The 17,538-nt window shown below is 50.9% G+C and overlaps 8 protein-coding genes across 8 annotated transcripts; 4 read left to right on the forward strand and 4 right to left on the reverse strand.

The window, feature by feature from the left end:
- Nucleotides 1-290: 290 nt before the first annotated feature.
- Nucleotides 291-4,471, forward strand: MIND_01170700 (DUF2013 domain-containing protein; the record flags this gene model as incomplete). Its single annotated transcript, XM_037368226.1, has 9 exons — nucleotides 291-683; nucleotides 731-1,964; nucleotides 2,280-2,432; nucleotides 2,480-2,581; nucleotides 2,632-2,750; nucleotides 2,801-3,086; nucleotides 3,137-3,403; nucleotides 3,450-3,613; nucleotides 3,662-4,471. The coding sequence occupies 9 exons, from the start codon at nucleotides 291-293 to the stop codon at nucleotides 4,469-4,471; spliced, it is 3,528 nt and encodes a 1,175-aa protein (XP_037215152.1).
- A 132-nt stretch (nucleotides 4,472-4,603) lies between these two features.
- MIND_01170800 (DUF2263 domain-containing protein) lies at nucleotides 4,604-5,539 on the forward strand (the record flags this gene model as incomplete). The annotated part of the gene is made up of 1 exon (XM_037368227.1): nucleotides 4,604-5,539. The coding sequence occupies one exon, from the start codon at nucleotides 4,604-4,606 to the stop codon at nucleotides 5,537-5,539; it is 936 nt and encodes a 311-aa protein (XP_037215153.1).
- Nucleotides 5,540-5,589: 50 nt separating this feature from the next.
- On the reverse strand, nucleotides 5,590-7,337 carry MIND_01170900 (F-box domain-containing protein; the record flags this gene model as incomplete). The annotated part of the gene is made up of 2 exons (XM_037368228.1): nucleotides 5,590-6,861; nucleotides 6,909-7,337. 2 exons carry the CDS (start codon nucleotides 7,335-7,337, stop codon nucleotides 5,590-5,592), a joined length of 1,701 nt encoding a protein of 566 aa, XP_037215154.1.
- Nucleotides 7,338-8,248: 911 nt separating this feature from the next.
- On the forward strand, nucleotides 8,249-9,470 carry MIND_01171000 (uncharacterized protein; the record flags this gene model as incomplete). The annotated part of the gene is made up of 9 exons (XM_037368229.1): nucleotides 8,249-8,344; nucleotides 8,393-8,544; nucleotides 8,591-8,717; nucleotides 8,766-8,832; nucleotides 8,886-8,995; nucleotides 9,045-9,063; nucleotides 9,119-9,203; nucleotides 9,255-9,310; nucleotides 9,358-9,470. 9 exons carry the CDS (start codon nucleotides 8,249-8,251, stop codon nucleotides 9,468-9,470), a joined length of 825 nt encoding a protein of 274 aa, XP_037215155.1.
- Nucleotides 9,471-10,324: 854 nt separating this feature from the next.
- On the reverse strand, nucleotides 10,325-11,143 carry MIND_01171100 (DJ-1 protein-PfpI domain-containing protein; the record flags this gene model as incomplete). The annotated part of the gene is made up of 3 exons (XM_037368230.1): nucleotides 11,027-11,143; nucleotides 10,599-10,973; nucleotides 10,325-10,552 (listed from the first exon to the last, which is right to left on the reverse strand). The coding sequence occupies exons 1-3, from the start codon at nucleotides 11,132-11,134 to the stop codon at nucleotides 10,325-10,327; spliced, it is 711 nt and encodes a 236-aa protein (XP_037215156.1). The 5' UTR covers nucleotides 11,135-11,143.
- A 57-nt stretch (nucleotides 11,144-11,200) lies between these two features.
- MIND_01171200 (Plus3 domain-containing protein) lies at nucleotides 11,201-13,217 on the forward strand (the record flags this gene model as incomplete). The annotated part of the gene is made up of 8 exons (XM_037368231.1): nucleotides 11,201-11,340; nucleotides 11,392-11,526; nucleotides 11,577-11,835; nucleotides 11,885-12,100; nucleotides 12,150-12,407; nucleotides 12,456-12,587; nucleotides 12,628-13,037; nucleotides 13,091-13,217. The coding sequence occupies exons 1-8, from the start codon at nucleotides 11,216-11,218 to the stop codon at nucleotides 13,215-13,217; spliced, it is 1,662 nt and encodes a 553-aa protein (XP_037215157.1). The 5' UTR covers nucleotides 11,201-11,215.
- A 1,185-nt stretch (nucleotides 13,218-14,402) lies between these two features.
- MIND_01171300 (uncharacterized protein) lies at nucleotides 14,403-15,158 on the reverse strand (the record flags this gene model as incomplete). The annotated part of the gene is made up of 2 exons (XM_037368232.1): nucleotides 14,403-15,075; nucleotides 15,127-15,158. 2 exons carry the CDS (start codon nucleotides 15,156-15,158, stop codon nucleotides 14,403-14,405), a joined length of 705 nt encoding a protein of 234 aa, XP_037215158.1.
- A 1,023-nt stretch (nucleotides 15,159-16,181) lies between these two features.
- Nucleotides 16,182-17,516, reverse strand: MIND_01171400 (uncharacterized protein; the record flags this gene model as incomplete). The annotated part of the gene is made up of 2 exons (XM_037368233.1): nucleotides 16,963-17,516; nucleotides 16,182-16,908 (listed from the first exon to the last, which is right to left on the reverse strand). The coding sequence occupies exons 1-2, from the start codon at nucleotides 17,496-17,498 to the stop codon at nucleotides 16,182-16,184; spliced, it is 1,263 nt and encodes a 420-aa protein (XP_037215159.1). The 5' UTR covers nucleotides 17,499-17,516.
- Between the last annotated feature and the right edge of the window lie 22 nt (nucleotides 17,517-17,538).

Raw genomic sequence — 17,538 nt, forward strand, 5'->3', positions numbered from 1 at the left:
GTATCGCTAATCACTGTACCCTGGCTGGGACTCTCCCTGTGTATAGGTTATCACTAGACTGTAGACTGTACTAGACGGAACCTACTCCTAACTGAACTTCAAGTTGGATAGGATCACTTTCCAGCGCTGAGCGCTCGCTTACATAACGCTTCGAGGGTTACCATCATCCAACCACCATAACTTACCATTACTGTAAGTATAAACCCACAGCATGCCAACCTCGCTCTTCCGCGTTGTTCATGGGCGAATTTCTCTGCAAAAAATGTCGCGCCGATATTGTTCCTCCCCCAATGCTGCAGCCCACCACAACCCAAAAGGCTCAAATCCGAGATGTTCTCCGTTCGACCCTCCCTGCCCCGTCGTGGATATACCCTCTACTTGAGAAAGGCACAAGAGGACTTGGGCAATATCAGTTGGAGATTGAAGATGTCCAAAAGCACCTGCAAATGCTCATCTTCCGACGAGATATGCTAGCCAACGATGTTGACCTCATCCGCAGTGTGTGCGAGTCTCCCATCCGCTACTTGCCACCGGAGATCCTTTGCGACATTTTTGAAGAAGCATGCGACCAAAACTCCCTTGACCCACCACCCGGCTCGCCTTTGGATGCTAGGGAAGATCAACGATTGATTGCTTTGGAGATGGACAGGTTGGCAAAGCGTCCTTTGCTATCAATTTCGCAAGTTGAGTGTTTTCAATGCCTGTGCGCAATATAATTGACCAAGTTAAGGTGTGTTCTACCTGGCACGAGATTGTGATGGGAACTCCGAGGCTATGGGCGACGATTGCCGCACAGATGAGGCACTGGCCGTCGAAATTTCAAGACTGTTTCGAGCTCGTCTCGAGGTGTCTGAAGAGGAGTCGTGATTACCCGCTGACAATTCGGATGTGGTATAATAAAGAGCGCGACACGGACTTTGACGAGGTGTTGAGTCTGTTGTTGCAACATGCATCTCGCTGGCGAGACGTTCACATCGCAGCGTTCTATCCTCTGAAAGACATGCTCGAGGCCGACAACATCCGATTCCCAATTTTGCAAAGTCTCCATCTGGACTCGAGCAGATACTTCGCTGCCCTCGATTGGTCATCTGCTGCTCCAGCACTCAAATCTATATCTTACCACGGCTCCATCAGATCTATTCCCCATCTACAATGGTCGCACATCCAAGTCTTCGATTTTACCCCTGCTGTAGGGAGCCGAAGAAGGTCGTGGGATCACGCTGGCTTTACTTGCCTTCCGTGGGCCCAGCTACCTCTCAATTCTTCCTTAGTAGCAAGAATCTTAGACGAAGACGTTCCCAAGAAATATCAGTCAGGCTCGCCGATACATTCGCCCATCGAAACCCTAATTCTCCGTTTATCTCCATATGAACACCAAAACGGACGTACTCTTGGGGTCATATTCCAGTCTCTCAGTCTCCCCAACTTGAAGAAGCTACAACTCCTCGGTGTTGACAAGGACATGGTATTCAGTGAATGGCTTACCTGGGACCAGCGTCATTTTATCGCATTAGCTGAGCGATCAGCGTTCGGGAATAACGTCGTTTCTCTTGCGCTCGAGGTACCAATCCGTCATGGAGAACTAGTGGACATGCTGTCGGTGCTAACGTCGTTGGAAGAGCTGTACTTGGCAGATTCGCCTCAATCTGGAGAAGATTATTCACAACAGCCCCACTTAATCACCGACCAGTTGTTTCATGCATTATTGCTTGCAAACGACGCCGGGCATACCCGCATCCCACGTCTTAACCGTCTCGAACTTTCTACAACACACTATTTCTCCGACGACACACTCCTTGACTTTGTGCGAAGTCGTGCTCTTCCCTTTGTCAATCCGACACGGTTGATCTTCAAGTTAAAGCTGCGCTCTGTGCGACCGGGCATGAGCTTACTCGATGACTTCTGGGGCCAGATTGAGGATTTGAGAGCGCAACGGATACTGGACTTCGAGTTCGAAGACTATAGTACGAGGCTACTGACCGAGGAATCAGACATGCCAATGTTGTACTCGGATTCGCCGTCGTGGTCATTGTTTGACTAGTAAACACTAACAAAGTATTATTATCCAACACACATCCGCATCCACTTTTGGCACCAGGGTTCTTCTAGCCCCCTCTTGCATAACTCTACTTTTCAAAGCCGATGAATACGAAACCGCGATTATCTATACTTGACATTAAAAATTCGCGACAGTCTTTACTTCTACGTATGTTAGTGATTCTGTGCTGAGAAATCCTCTCCAGTCGTTAGGAAACATGTAAATCCCCTTCTGTTGTTAGGAAACCTACAGTCGAATTTTTTACTCCTGCTCCACATTTGCTCTTGTCACGGTGGCGTCACGCGCCATCCTGACCCTGGCGGACCGACGATGGTAATCGACAACGACCTGGGCATCGTCTACCTCGTCGATAATGCCCAACAATTCTGGTCTGGTACGGAATTGATTACCACCTTTGAGGTCCCTAAAGCTACTCGCCAGAGTTGGAAGACATCCTAGCACTCCCCAAGGACGAGGTTCCAACTTTGGAGCGACTTGATTCGACTCTTAGACGATACTTGGCGCTCTGCTCTGCATACCACGGTTGGTGACGGCGCTACTTGTACTACTACGATGGCCTAATCCTGCTTCAGAGCAGTATTTACACAGCCCGTTGCAGTTGGAGCATGCTTGCAACCTCATTGCGGAGTCTGAGTTATTCGCCTTCCATTCGGAGCGCATGTGCGACATAATCGTCGACGGCATTCGCTCGGTGCGCCTCTCCCAGTTATGCCCTATCTGCTTTCAACTAAAACTGCATAGAATACAGACCCACACGCGCAACTCATAGCATACCACGTTCTCCTCTCCCATGGTCGTCGCCGGGCAGACTTCTTTCGCTCGCAAAGAAGATGGATATCGCTTTTCCCGCTGCTTATGGACCACGTTCTCATCGAGATCGACTCCGACCTTGAGGACGCCTATTTTAGCAGTTCGACATCGGCAGCAGGCATCGTGCCTGTCCCAATCGAAGCCAAGCTCCGTGCCTTGTCCATTCGCCTTCTCTACGAAGTATGTCGTCTCCAGAAGTTTTCTGTCCAGGATCTTCGTATGTGGCTGCTGTTTTCTCCGTTTCGCTTATTACTAATATCTGTGCAGGGACATTTGACGATGCGTTTATTGACTATATGTTTGATCTCGTGGAGCAAACACGGCATATGCACGACGAAGCATTCAACTACTCGGTTATCAACCTTATCGTCGCGCTGAACGAGCAATTCATGGTAGCATCACTGCCAAATGAGACCGCAGAGAACAGAGGAGAACCCTCAGAACCGAGGAATCGCGTGTTGCGTGTCCTGATGCGAAGACTAGGATCAAGTAAGACGTTTGGCGAGAACATGATATTCATGCTAAACCGCGCTGGTGTGTTCAACTCCAACTTGGATCAACAATACTGAATAACTTCTAGAACGGACAGCGGAAGATTTATGCATGCAGCTCCTTATCCTCAAACTACTCTACCTCCTTTTCACAACCAACGGCACATGTGACTTCTTCTATACGAATGATCTTTGCGTCCTGGTTGACGTTTTTCTTCGCGAACTGGTGGATTTAGGCGACGAAAACGAATCGGTGAGCCCTCCAGATGATGTTGTCATATGGCTTGAAAACATAACTTAGTTACGCCACACTTATCTTCGTGTCTTACACCCTCTCTTGACCAAGACACAATTAAAGGACGTTCCCTACAAACGACCGCAAATTATGCTAGCGCTCGAATCCCTCACAGGTAATTCGGGGATCCGAGATGTCAACGCAACCACCAAACGACTGGTCGAACGATGTCTAAGCGGGGACTGGTGTGTTCAGCTACGAGCAGCACGTCGGAGCACGGACCCAATGTCAGATGACGAGCGCAAGAGTGAAGGGTCGTCGGGAACGGGAGTGGGGCTGTCAAATCGTTCAGAAATGAACACACCAGCGACAGTTCAACTGGAAAGATCGGCTTCTGGGAAGGGGAGGACGTTGAAGACCAGCAAGAGCATGGAATATCTGAAAGGAAAAGTGGGAGGGAGTGCTGCTCGACGATCAAGCAATGCTAGCTCGTTGAATCTCGTAGCTGGAGCTAGTCTGGGATCCCCTACTTCGCCGTTGTCCCCAACGAGAAAGGGAAGTGCTGACACACCACGATCTGTATCGAATCCTCATTCTCGGCCTCAACATGCGAGCACTATTCTTGTCCCACCCGTTCCTGCCCTGCCCCGTAACCCCCCGCACCATGCCCAAACAATGTTGCTTCCACCGCAACAAGTTGCCGCCAGCAAAAGTGATTCAGCTTTAGAAGCACATCCGCAAATACCCCAGCGGAGAGCAGCACCTCCTCCACCCGTTACGAAACGACGGAAACCGCCGGCGGTTCCAACGACAGCCAAGATTACAACCATCAGGACTACGAGGACTACTAGTCCGCTTACCAAATCTGCATTTTGACTTTGTATTTTTACGCTTTCCTTCCCTTTACTTTTATCCTACTTTGTGGCTAGTTGGCCAGTAGTGTTTATGAATCGAAATGATCGGTTCTGTGACATCTACAACTTCTTTGACTCAGACCACTACAACGATATGTCGAGCCGAACTCTCAATGAAGTGGCTCCCACATTCGTTTCTCGACCACGCGACGAGCTCAAAGTAATTGCACGCGCAACACTGGCAGCGGTCGAACAAGGATTTTACACGGACAGCGAGTCGGCAAGACATCCATTTGTTGATCTCTCTTCAGAGGCGAACTCGACAACTTGCTACGACAAAGATTCCTTTGTGGACTGGAGAAGCGTGATCAAGCGACGGAGTGTGCCGACAGAGTGTCTAATATACCAAGCTTCTACTTTACAAGCAATACGACAAAAACACGCCGATCTTCCAACTTCGAGTCGACTGGCAATTCTGAATTTTGCCTCGGCGACTTCCCCGGGAGGCGGCTTTCTGGGCGGGGCCCGGGCGCAAGAAGAGACGCTTGCACGGTCCTCGAACCTCTACTCATCGCTGTCCAGCCCGATCGCAGCGCCGTTCTACTCTGCCCACAACACAAAATCGGATCCACGATTTTCCCATGCTATGGTGTTCACTCGAAACGTTCGATTTACACGCGATGACGCTGGCAACTGGCTACCCCCTGTCGACGTCGACGTGCTCACGAGCGCCGCAGTCAACGTCAATGCCCTGCGAAAGTCCCTCCACCTGCCAGCCGAACGTCCTCTGCCGGCAGACCAAGACACCGAAGTAGAAAGTATCATGCGGGAGCGAATGACACGGATACTGGCCGCATTTGCGCACAACGGGGCGGAAGACATCGTGCTCGGCAGCTTTGGCACCGGGGCGTTCCGCAACAGGGTCGATTTCGTAGCAAAAACATGGGCGGAGCTGCTCGCTGGTCCGTTCCAGGACGTTTTTCGATGTGTGGTGTTTGCGGTCATCGACCAAGGGAGTTGGCGGATGTTTAAAGATGTGTTTACGCAGATTGGGGTACACTTTACAGAGGAAGTAGCAGAGCCTATCTAGAAAGCAAACAAATATGTACACACAATGCCATGGAACGTAAAAAATCGAGTTCAAAGATCACTCAAACCATAGTCAAACCTCCGCACCTCCGGCATACCGATGACATCATAGTTCAAGGCTTGTCCCATCTTCCATTGCCTCATCTGCTTCCAAAACGCTTCGTCGGGTTTGAATGCGCACTCTGTATGCTCGTGCACGTAGCGCAACACTAAGTGGAAGGGAGACTCGGATGGAGAAAGATCAAGCCGACTGGGGAGAAAGTTCAGGATGGCTTCTTTGGAAAAGCACCCTCGTGCAAGAAGTTGGAGATGGTGTAGACGAGGGACGAGCAGTCCATTCTCAGAGTCTTCTCGTTGCAACCCATTGAAGAATTCATCAGTGATGGCAGGATCAACTGTGTTTGACGACCAATAGTCAATCAAGTGCAACTCCTCTAAAGCCGCGAGAAGCGATAAGGCATCCAACACCTGTGCCGTCGTTATAACCAGGTCTATTCTGAGCGACACTAGGGTGCGGCTGAATCCCGAGCGTTGAGCCAAGGCAGCGAACTGAACATCGTTCCATGCTAGGTCGGCAATGCCAATCAGCTGCAGGATACGCAAGAACGGGAGGTGGAGACTCTGAAAAATGGCAGCTAAAAGACGATCTGCATGGATAATATATGAGCCCAGGGTACAAGACAAGATCGCGATTTGGGATTGAACAAGGGCCGGCGCCTTGAAATCGGGTGCAATGCGATAGTCGCTAAACACGAGTTTCAGTGTCGAGCCAGGCTTTAGGCTTTGCCATGGAAGACGAAAGAAGCCAGCGTGATCCCATCTGAGGTCGCGACCTATATAAATCAATGATTTCAATCGATCCCATTGTACAGACGGAATGGATTCCACTGTGCCAGTGTAGGAAAGGGTCTGCAAAGCGGGCATTGAAGAAGCCAAATCTATGGCGGAACTTGAAGTACTACCAGTAGTATGTGCTTCGAGACCGAGCTCGAGACGATGCAGCATGGGGAATGGAGTGTTTTTCAACACATTATGAAGGAAGGGGAGGAGGGAGAGACGCACGTCGCGCCAGCGAGATGCATGGCCGATGAGTAGGCCGATGAGTTTATGGAGGCCCTCATCTGGTTCTCTCCTTGAGCTTATCCAAATGGCGAGTGGGAAATCAGCGCTTCGCATGAGGGATGTTGATATGAGGTCGAGGTGTCGGCGAGAATCTTGACACGGGCCACGGCTATCCGCATTAGGCCACTGGTCCATGCGAACAAGTATGGCAGCCCAGAGCGAAGGAGTTCCCATGATTATCTGGTGCCAGACAGCACATACCTATAGTTCGTCAGCTAATTGATTGCATCGGTCGCTCATTGGTTGACCTGGGACAGAACAAGTAGTGGACGTTTTGCAAGCCGATCGAGCTCAAATTGAACCGAGCTGAAATCAAAATAGTTTGGGCCTGGGTCGTAAATTGAAGGCCTTAGTCGACCGAGAATATCGACGAGGAGCTCTTGTGGCAGACGACGAATAGGAGATGTGAAAGAACTGCGGATGCGGTCAAGGTGAAGGGCTAGCTTTTCGCGCTCGGAGATGCGCTTATGCAGGTACTCGGTGATTTTTTGAATGCTATCGTCGTATTCCTTGAGCGCCTGGATACCCTCGTCAAGTGCTGTATGGATCTGAAGAGGTGCAGGCAGGTTGGTACGAAGAAGAGCAATAACTTCAGCTTCTTGTGCAGGAGTTGGAAGCGGTGGGATGTCTATGAATAATTCGTTGGAGCCGCATTTAGAACAAACTGCCTTGGCCATGATGAAAGTTGAAAGCAACCACGACACGGGCACGTGATTTGTGGCTGTGTAAAGTGACAGAATCTGCAGCGACTGCTGGAACTAAGATATCGTTGAGAGAGTAAATCAAGTCAGATATCTCGCCTTCGATCGACAGACGATATATGCTCCGGGTATGAGTTCGAGATGATGCCGCGTAGGAAATGGAAGTACATCATGAGGGAAGGGGAGCAAACTCTCGTTACCGCGCACAAATAATGGATTGTTTGCACAGTCATACCAGGAGGATTGGTGACTAGTACCGGAGTCGCGATTCGTATTAGCTGATTGTGTCCCAGAACGGGAATCCCCATGCCTCGGGCTAGGTTGGCCGTTGACCTGGTTCCACGACGCGTCGGATCTGGTGACCTCTAACTTCGAATACGGTGAATGGCATTCTTTGCGTCGTTGCATGATAATGAACCGAGTGCAAATGATCTACGATGAATCTTGAGACTTGAATGCGCAACTTGAAGTTATCTGTCAACGCACAATTCTTTTTCTGCCAATGAGCGCTCAAACCAAGTCGATGTACTAGGCGGAGCAAGACAATCGGTTAGAAGAGTCGCAGGCGGCCTGGGATGCCCGACACTTTTCGGAACACGGTATCCCTAGAAGACTGAAAAACAGGTGGAAGAGACAACTTGAAGTAAGAAAGAAGCACCAACAGACGACAATGGGTGTGACCACTGGCATCGATATCAACTTGCCAGTGATCCAAGGTCAACCGGCGCACACATTGCGCAGCGCCGAACCAACACATGTTCGCAGTACCATTCGGTCCTGCTCTGACGGACGGATGGATGCTGGTCATGGGATGGTACAGCTCCATCGTATAAAAACTCCAGTCGACAAGGCATAATCTGTTGAGTGGTTTTTCTACAATCAGAACCATGAAGTCTTTGGCCACCTTACTTGCCTTTGTCGCTGTTGCTTCCGCGGACCGCGTTGTCACGGTCTACAACGCATGCCCATTCACGATCTGGTGGGTGCCCTTCTATCCCGTGCTTTAGGTTCATTATTAACTTGTGCTTCAGGCCTGGGGTGAATATCATGCGTACCACTTTCAAGTTGATCTGACGAAGTATTCTGAGATGTTCACCGACCCCCAAAGTCCCGGTGGACCACCCAACTACGTGACAGGCTGGGAAGCAGCCAAATACACTGCCGTCACCTTCAACGTCCCCGAGTATGTTCTCGTCTTCCGGTTTGTGTATATTGAATGCTTGTCATAGGCGATGGAACGGCCGTATCTGGGGTCGCCGTAACTGCAACTTTGCCAACGGCAATACCGATCCCAATACTTCTTGCCTCGACGGCGGTTGCAATGGTGGATTGCGATGTGCCCTCAATGGCGGCACTGTGAGCCCCCTCCTCGCGTTCCCAATGACTTGCTCATCATAACCTTAGGGCGTCCCCCCGGCTACGGTCGCCGAGTTCAATCTGCATGATGCTGCTGGCCTGGATTGGTATGATGGTATATCTTCTGATGCGTCGGCTTTTCCTGTGATGGTCTAAAATTCTCCTCAGTGTCTCTTGTCGATGGCTACAACCTTCCCATGCGGATCTCCACTGATGTTGGCTGCCCCGCTCCCGACTGCCCCGTCGACCTCGGGCCAAACTGTCCCACTGAACTCAAGGTAGATGCCGCGCACTGTCAGCTGACTGCAATTTCTGACCGCACTCAAGGGTCCGTTCGACAGCGTCGGTATGCGCAAATCTTGGGTTCCAAGAATCTTTTTCTTGAAAAGCAACTTCTCTAGGTTTCCCTGTTGGATGCAAGACTGCTTGTACCGTTGACTCCCTCGCCGGACATAACGCCCACAACCCGAACTGCTGCACTAACGAGTAAGCCAGTCGATGTAATCTGCCGTTTGTTTTTACTTACGAGCATCTCAGGTATAACACTCCAGCTACCTGCCCTCCTTCCGGCGTGCGCCACTACGACTATTTCAGTGCGTCATGATTTTCCCTTTGACCGATTATCTTACCCGCATTGCAGAGAGGAACTGCCCGAACTCGTATGCTTACGCTTTCGACGAGGGCTCCGGCACCGCTCTCTGGACCTGTGCATCTAGCCGCAACGCCCACTACACGATCACTTTCTGCCCTTGAAGTCAGCTGTTGGAGCGCGCTAAATATTGATTACGAACTCTTGATGCCTTTCTTTTTATAACATACACGTCGCTTCAAAAAGATGTCTAGCAAGCCAATAAGTTGATGGAAGTCCTTGAGCGTATTGGGATGACCAACATACCTATTATCGGCGCTTCGCGTGAGGATATTGAGATAAGCTCAAGCTATCGGCGGGAAACTGCACATGCTAGCTGCCTGAATCAGGTCAGTGCGCCATCCTAACGAGTATGGCAACTCGGAACGAAGGAGTATGTGGCGCCAGGCGACAATCGTCTGTAGACGAAGAGGGAAGGGAAAAGTACTGCTAACGCGGTGAAGTTGAATGGCCGAATTGTCTCAATTTCAAATGACGGGTGGCATTTGGGATGTCCTCGGTGTATTTGTTGAGCAGCTGAACACCCTCGTCAAGCGCGATGCGGATGCATATGGGAGGTGCTGGAAGTGGGTGCGAAGAAGAGCGATAACATCAGCTTCTTGTGAGGAGTCGGAAGGATCGGGTATCAAGGAAGAAGCTGTACGATTCAGAACAAACCGTAGGAGCTATAAAAGTCCTGAGGAAAACGACGCGGGCACGTGAATTGTGGCTGTGCAAGCTCCTTCTTGAAGGAATGTGAAGCGACTATTTGAGCAACTAAGATATCGTTGAGAAGGTGGGTCGGAAAAATTGGATATCTCACGAAATATAATTATTGCACACTGTTCCTTTCTTGGACCGACAGATGAACAACCAGGCAGTGCAAAATGCTTCCGACGGCCAGGTACCGACACCATCATAGCCATGAATAAAACGATAGGAAAAATGGCCAGTAAAATCCATCTCAGCATACATCGTGTTAAACAAGCCCGTGGAATTCCGCGAATGGGTCGTCAAACGAGGACACTTCAGGGATTTCCACTAAGCCGCGGACTTGACGAGCAAGCTTTGCACCGGCAAGATGCTCGAGGAAGGCGAGGGCCATGTCGCTTCCGGCGGCAACACCGGAGCTAGTCCAGACATTCCCATCGACAACCCAACGCGCTCGCGGTTGCCAGTCGATATCGGAGGCTGTTGTGGCTGTTTCCTATCGACACGTTGAGTTGAGAAGACAGAGATGAGAGAGAGAATACAGTTATAACGCGGTAGAATGCCTTGTTAGTGGTGGCCTTCTTTCCCGACAGTACCCCAGCCAAAGCGAGTTGTAGCGCTCCACTGCACACGGACAGGATGTACTTGGCGCCTGGAGCTTGAGCACGTATAAATTCGATCTCCTCAGGCGGCGTCCGGTCTATGCCTCCATGCGGCGGCGGCCCAGCGGGAACCCAGATAATGTCGTACTGCATTCCGCTCTCTGTAACTTGGGCGTAGGTTTTAGTTGGATTCAACGTCGCCATTGAAGGACCAAACGCGGATACAACGGGGTCCATCGTTGGTGCAAGGTAGTCAAATACTACCTTGAAGGGTACGGGAGGTGAGTATCCGCTTGTCGTCGACGGACTTGTTGTCTTTCGGGATCATCTTGAGCTTGGTTTGAAGTGGGGCAATATGTATGCCTCACCGCAGCAGTCTGGAAGCCAGCCGCCAAAATTTCGATTGGCTGGACAAAGTCAGAGAGCGTCACTTCTTCACTGATGCAAACGGCGAGATGCAGCGTCGCGGTTGACATGAAAGACTTTCGGGAACAGTGGATGATTGAGGCGTCACATCAACGCGTCACGTCACCCACCCACACCCACTTTTGCCACCCATGTCCTCTGAACTCGACGAGGAGCTGCTCGAACTTGTTGACGGAGGCTCAGAGCGGCCCGTGTCGCGCAAGCGGCCGCGGGACTCTTCGGGCAAGTCATCGAACAAGAAGCGGAAGACGGCTGAGTATGCTCTTCTTGGTTGCCGCCTACGGCCAGCGAACTGACAAAGCCCAAGTTCTGATGCGGAGCCGGAGAGCGAAGACGACGACGATGCGAGAGGCAGCTCACGCCCACGCAATGCGAATACTAGCGAAGAAGGAGACAAGTATCCCCTCGAGGGCAAGTACATCGACGAGGCAGACAGGGAGGAGTCAGTATTCTCTCTCTCTCTCTCCGAGACCGCCGTTTGATTTGTCCTAGACTGCTTGGGAAGACCGAAATCGAGCGGGAACAAATCCTCGCTGCCCGACTGGACGAAGTAGAACGGATCCGTGACCGGAAGCATCTCGACAAACTCCGACAGCAACAAATTGCTGGTGTCGTGGGCACGTCAGCCGACGAGGACCGTGGCTCCGGTGCCGCAAGACGAACAGCTCGCAGTCTTCCCAAGGACCACACCAAGGACCGTTCACTAACTGCGCTGAAGGCCAAGCGGAAGGCCAAGGATGAGAAGAAGCGGGTATGTTGCACCCTGAATGACCATTGTGCTCTTCTAACACCGTAAACAGGATCCCAGCTCCCCACGGCCTCGTTCTCATTCGCCTGATGACATGGACATGTCTTCAGACGAAGAAAAAGCGGAGGCTGACAATGACACACGCCCTGAGCGACGTGAACGTGATACTCTAGACGGGCCCATGACTCTTGAAGCCCTGAAAAGGATTACCGTCAAGCGCGACGACCTGGCAAAACATTCATCGTCGCCGTTTTTCGAGCAAATTATCGTTGGTTGGTGATTACTTGTTCTCCGTCTTCTTCGCTGAAAAAATTTAGGATGTTGGGTGCGCTATTGTATTGGATCCCAGGGCAGCGAACCCGTATATCGACTGTGTCAAATCCGAAGTACTGTTCCCCTTTCTCCAATCTCATCCCAATTTTACGATTTCCACAGAGATCGTGCCGAGCCCCAAGCCATACGAAATGGAGAGGCTTGGACGAAAGGTCACGATGAACGATGCTTTCGAACTCAAACATGGCTCAGCAGAGAAGGTGTGGGCTATGAGTCAAGCCTCCAACACCGAATTTAAAGATGTGAGTTGTTTGGACGTTCAGTTTTTTCAGGTGCTGATTTTAAGATAGGAAGAATACAAGCGCTTGGTCGACACTTACGCTCACGATAAAATCAGCTTTCCAACGGTGCGAGAGGCAGCTGAGCGACATATGGAGCAACAAAAATACCTCACGAAGCTTGTGACCGAGGCATGGTTTTCTGTTTTATCTCTATGATCTCTTTTTTTTATTCTCTCCTCAGGAAGATGTCAAGAACATGATAGCTCGAAAACGTGGCAATGCGCCGACCTCGAACAGTGTGGTGCTTGAGCGTGCTCGGCTTACCGCAGCTCGAAAGCTGGCAGTCAACCGACACGACAATGCCGAGGTCGCGCAAATTGATGAGCAGTTGCGTTTGTTGAACGAGTCGAACACGAATGTTGCTGTGCGGGAGACGCAGGAAGATAAGCTGGCCAAGGTGAACGAACGGAATCGGAAGGCGAACATGGAAGCGGTTAGGAGGGCTGAGTTGGAGGCCGCAGAGAGGAAGCGGAGAGAAAGGAAGGCCGCTGCGAGCGGGACATCCACACCGACAACAAGAGCGTATGATCCGAGCGCAAGGCTGAGAACAGTACCAAGGACTTTTGAGAGCTCCACACCTGGGGGAACTCGGTGCGTTTGTTCTTCACTGATCGGATGCTGACGAAGCTGACGCAAACCCTTAGTGCTTCGACACCGAACCCCACAACTGCGAACGTGGCCAATACGTCCTCGGCTGTCGCGACGCATGGATTGGGGAAGTCGCTGAATGCGGTTGCGCAGGCGATCGAGGTCGATTTAGGCGATTTCTGAGAGTGTACCATGTAGAGCGTTCGTTTTCTGGGTCTAGATTTGCATCTTATCTTATCGGAACAAGAGCTTTATTATAACTCTTCGTCAACTCTTTGAGACCATAGTTGTAGACTAGAACCCATGTATCCTGTAGATGTGTTGTATGTATGTAGTCTTATGAATAAAAACTGTTTGGGCGTTCAACGTTAACGTACATGATTTCAGGTTGCGAGACCGAAAAGGGGTTGTGTTATATGAAGCTGACCGCCCACTTACAAACAAAGTTTACTTTGGTTTCGTGATTATAAGTTTATTAATCATGCGAATACATAGGTACCCGCACCCTTAGGCGAATCATTGGCAACTTGAAAACCGGATAGAGGAAAAAAATACTTATTGCATCAAGTCCTTATTGATAACCTTGAACACCGAGAGGCTTCAACGTTCAACACTCGATATAATGACGGCGCGTGCTGTTGCCGAGTGAACATGTTGCAATTCAAGTTGTTCAGCGTTTACACCAGGAGGTACAAGAAAGCTTCTCATGATCAGCCCGTTCCACTGGCACTGGTACTGTTTGCTCGATCTCCTGCCGTGCGCTATTGCTGATGCCCTCCTCGTTTGCTTGAGCAACTTCTCATTCAAGTTGTCGTCGTTGTGCCGTCTGAGCATCGGGTCGGTGATCTGGTCATCGGCGGTCGTCCTCGGAGAAAGGGATTCGGGTTTTGATAGGTTTTCCTTCATCCGCTGCAGTTTGTAGTTCAAGAGATGCTCTGCCATTGACTTCATGGCCGAAAGGCTCTTCCGAGTCTGTGAGCAGGTCTCGTCCTACTTGCACACTGTAAAGTGGCCCATTAATATTCAGATATGTTTCGTTTCGCAAAAGCACAGGTTTCCTGGTTATTGAAATTGAGCAGGGCACGGGGTCAGAGAAAAGATGAAGAACACACGTACTCTGTTCCACCCGCTCTAGAAACCCGAGGCCGTTCCGGACTCTGCCCACAAAGCTCTCCTAGACTTTATTACAGGACGAGCAACCGTTACTGGCTGTGTGTTGCGGACTAAGGATTCGTCAATCGCAATTTTCATGCCCAAGTTTCAACCAAATCGCAAAAGAACTCGATGAATTGCTAGTGAATAGTTCAACACAAAATAAGAGTGGCGACTCAATAATCTGAGTCTCTCGTACTGTCATCCCAGTCGCACTCAAAATATTTGCGGAGGTTGTGAATTCAAGGCCGCAAGCTTTGCTTCCATCCTGTCGCCCCATAAAAGATACTCGTACTCATCGCGCAAGCAATGGTTGATTAGGTCGGCAGGACGAATGAATCCTCGCCCGCGGTCATACAAAGTGAGCTCGGCATGGATGTCCTCTTTCGAGACACCCGAAACTTTGAGACCGGGATAAACGGGGAAAGCGCTGGGGAAGAGAGCGACACGTTGGGCAGTGAGGACGGCCGCATTGGAGTACGAGGGGTGGGCAGCAGCGTAGTCGTCATGACACTTTATCGCCTCTGCGAGGGGCGTCTCTGGTGGCTCGGATGGAGGGTGTAAGCCAGGGATAGGCATCAGGTCAAGCAAACAGGCAAGGTTCTTGAGCTCGCGGCAGCCGAAATTCAACGTCAGCGTTTCCTTGAAAAGGCCGAACGCGTCCATGCCAAGAACGACGAGTGGTAGCGTGCGTCTGCATTTGTGTTGCGTTGCGCGTGAGAAATCTACCACATAACAGCGCGCTTGGCCAGTTTCTGCCATTTCCTGCGTCATAGGCGTGTCTTCGAGGTCGAGAACGATGTGGCACATGTCCTCAGCGTTGCCCATGACACCGTCGATATTCACACCCAGATCATGCAGCGCCTCACACGTTCGCGCTATAAGCAGCCTGGTGGTTGGTAAACCATTAGAAATGGTGTAGCAGCAAACGGATACATACCTGTTAGCTTGGATGTTCAGCTCAGTTTGCATCAAAGTCCGCCATGGCGTTCCGCATCATCGGGTGAGACTGATCCATCCTCCACATTCCGTAGTTCCGTGGTGAAACTGGGTATCATCCACAAGGGCATCTATAAACCGCCTATTCCTCGTAGGATCGTGTTTTGCCACGACCACCTCCGCATGAAAGATGAACCTCAAACAGAACCGCTGTCCATCTGATGTTGTTGCTTGAGCAAATTGTACGCGTCCTTCTTCGATTAGTCCCCATCGGCACGCAGTGTCCAGCGGTATGGAAATCCTGTCGTCGCCAGTGTAGTTGTTGATAAACACGGAGTCCGACGCAATGTGAAGAGTACTTATGTGTGGTGGGTAGTAGGGGAGCAAAGGGACCGGTGACACCAGGGATGTTCCACATGCGCGCAGTGAAGGTTTTGGACCCCTCGAACTGGATTTCAATTGGCAAGGGCGACATACTTGGTTGGGAGCAGGCTGTGAGGTACATGATACCGCAAGGCTTAGGCACGAGGAAATGGGACGGTCTGTGTTCTTCGGCGGTTTAATCGGCGGGGTCGCCGATGGAACGATTTTGCAGCGAGTCTTTTTTGCGCATTATTGAGTGGCAGTTCCCCACGATTACAGGCTTAAAAAAATCCTGTAGCGTGGTCAGCAAAGGATCTGGATAGTATAAAAGGCTCAGGCTGTTGCCTTCGAATTCTTGAAAGACATGCACATCGCTAACGCCGGTCGCAAGGCTCTTGTGCAGTCTGAGGATAAAGCATATAGGCTCACTCACGTCCACACCGATGCTCCCGCTGGTGAAGTGCTCGCGAACTGCGGAGACAGGGAGGAAGGATGAAGAACGTCATAATGGCGTGACTTTAGTGTGACGAGACGTGTTGCTTGCTGACTACGGGCCATGGTCCATGCCCAAGTTCAAGTTTTATTTAAATCGTAATCTACTTCACATTGGACAAGTTACAGTCGTACGGAAGCGGATGATCCAAGTCGCGCGTGCTGTCATCGGGATTCCAACAACCTTCAAGTTGGCCCGCCTCAGTCGCTCCACTCACTCGTACCATCGTCATCAGAGTCACTGTCAGTGGATTCGGGCCACTCCGTTGGGGGTTGTGCATTCAATGCAGCAGGCTTCACTTCCAACTTGTCTCCCCATAAAAGATACTCGTAGTCTTCACGCGAGAAAGACTTGAGGAATCTAGCAGGATTGATAAAACCCTGACCCCTATCGTATAACGTGAGCTCCGCATCCAAGTTTTCTTTCGTTGGACCGGAAACCTCGAGGCCGGGGTAGAGTGGCAGGGAGCTGGGGAAGAGTGCGGCACGTTGCGCAATGAGGACGACCGAATTAGGGTACGAGGGATGTGCCGCAGAATAATCAGCGTGCCATTTCATTGCTTCCTCGATTGGTGTTTCCGGTGGATCAGTTTTATACGGCGGAGCGGGCATCAACCTGAGCAGGAACGCAATATTCTCCAGCTCGTCGCAACACATTCTGTGCTTCAACGACACTACGAGGAGGTCAAACGCGTCGTTGCCGAGAGAGACGAGCGGCAGAACACGTTTGCATTTATGTCGCTTTGCGTATGCGAAGTCAACAATGAAACAGCGCGCCTGGCCGGATGCTGCCATCTCGGACGTGAGGGAGGGGTCTTCGACGTCAAGGAGGACATGCGTGAAGTCTCCGCTATTTCCCATATGACATTTGCCATTGATCTTGATGCCGAGGTCGTGGAACATCTCGAAGGTCCTTGCCACAAGTTGTCTGGTATATTGGTAAAGACGAGGGTCAAAGTGAAGCAATAGGTCAATCAATTACCGGTTAGCCTTCGTATCGAGTTTGGTCCCAATTAGAGTCTTCCAGGGAATCCCGCACCACTCTGTGAGGCTGAATAGCACTTTCCCCGCCCAGTCGCCCGTGTCCATAACCCACATGCCGTAGTTCTGTGGCACCAGTACCCCCGCCACCATTCGAAGATTCTCGAGATAGAACTTGGTGTCGTCGATGAGCGCACGTATGAATCGGTGATTTCGTGTCGGGTCCCCTTTGCGCGCCACCCGGTCCGCGTGGAAAATGAACCTTAGGCAGAACAGCTGGCCGTTTGGTGCTCTCGCACGCGCGAAGATGAGGCGCGAATCTTCAACAAATCCCCATCTTTTTGCCTCGTCAAGCCTGACTACTGTCTTGTTGTAGCCCGTGTAATGGTTGATGAACACGGAGTTTGACGCAATGGTGAGATCATGCTCGACGGTTTGCAAGGCTGTAAAGGGGCCATCAACACCAGGTATTTTCCACATTCGCGCGGAGAACGTTTGGGAGCCCTCAAAGCGAAGTTCGATCGGCAAGCGCGACATGGTTGGTTGAGAAAAGAAGTCGTCACGATGACTTGATTGT

The sequence above is a fragment of the Mycena indigotica genome, assembly GCF_014461135.1.
Source record: "Mycena indigotica strain 171206Taipei chromosome Unknown Mind.scaff0011, whole genome shotgun sequence".
In the NCBI taxonomy this organism is placed as follows: Eukaryota; Fungi; Basidiomycota; class Agaricomycetes; order Agaricales; family Mycenaceae; genus Mycena; species Mycena indigotica.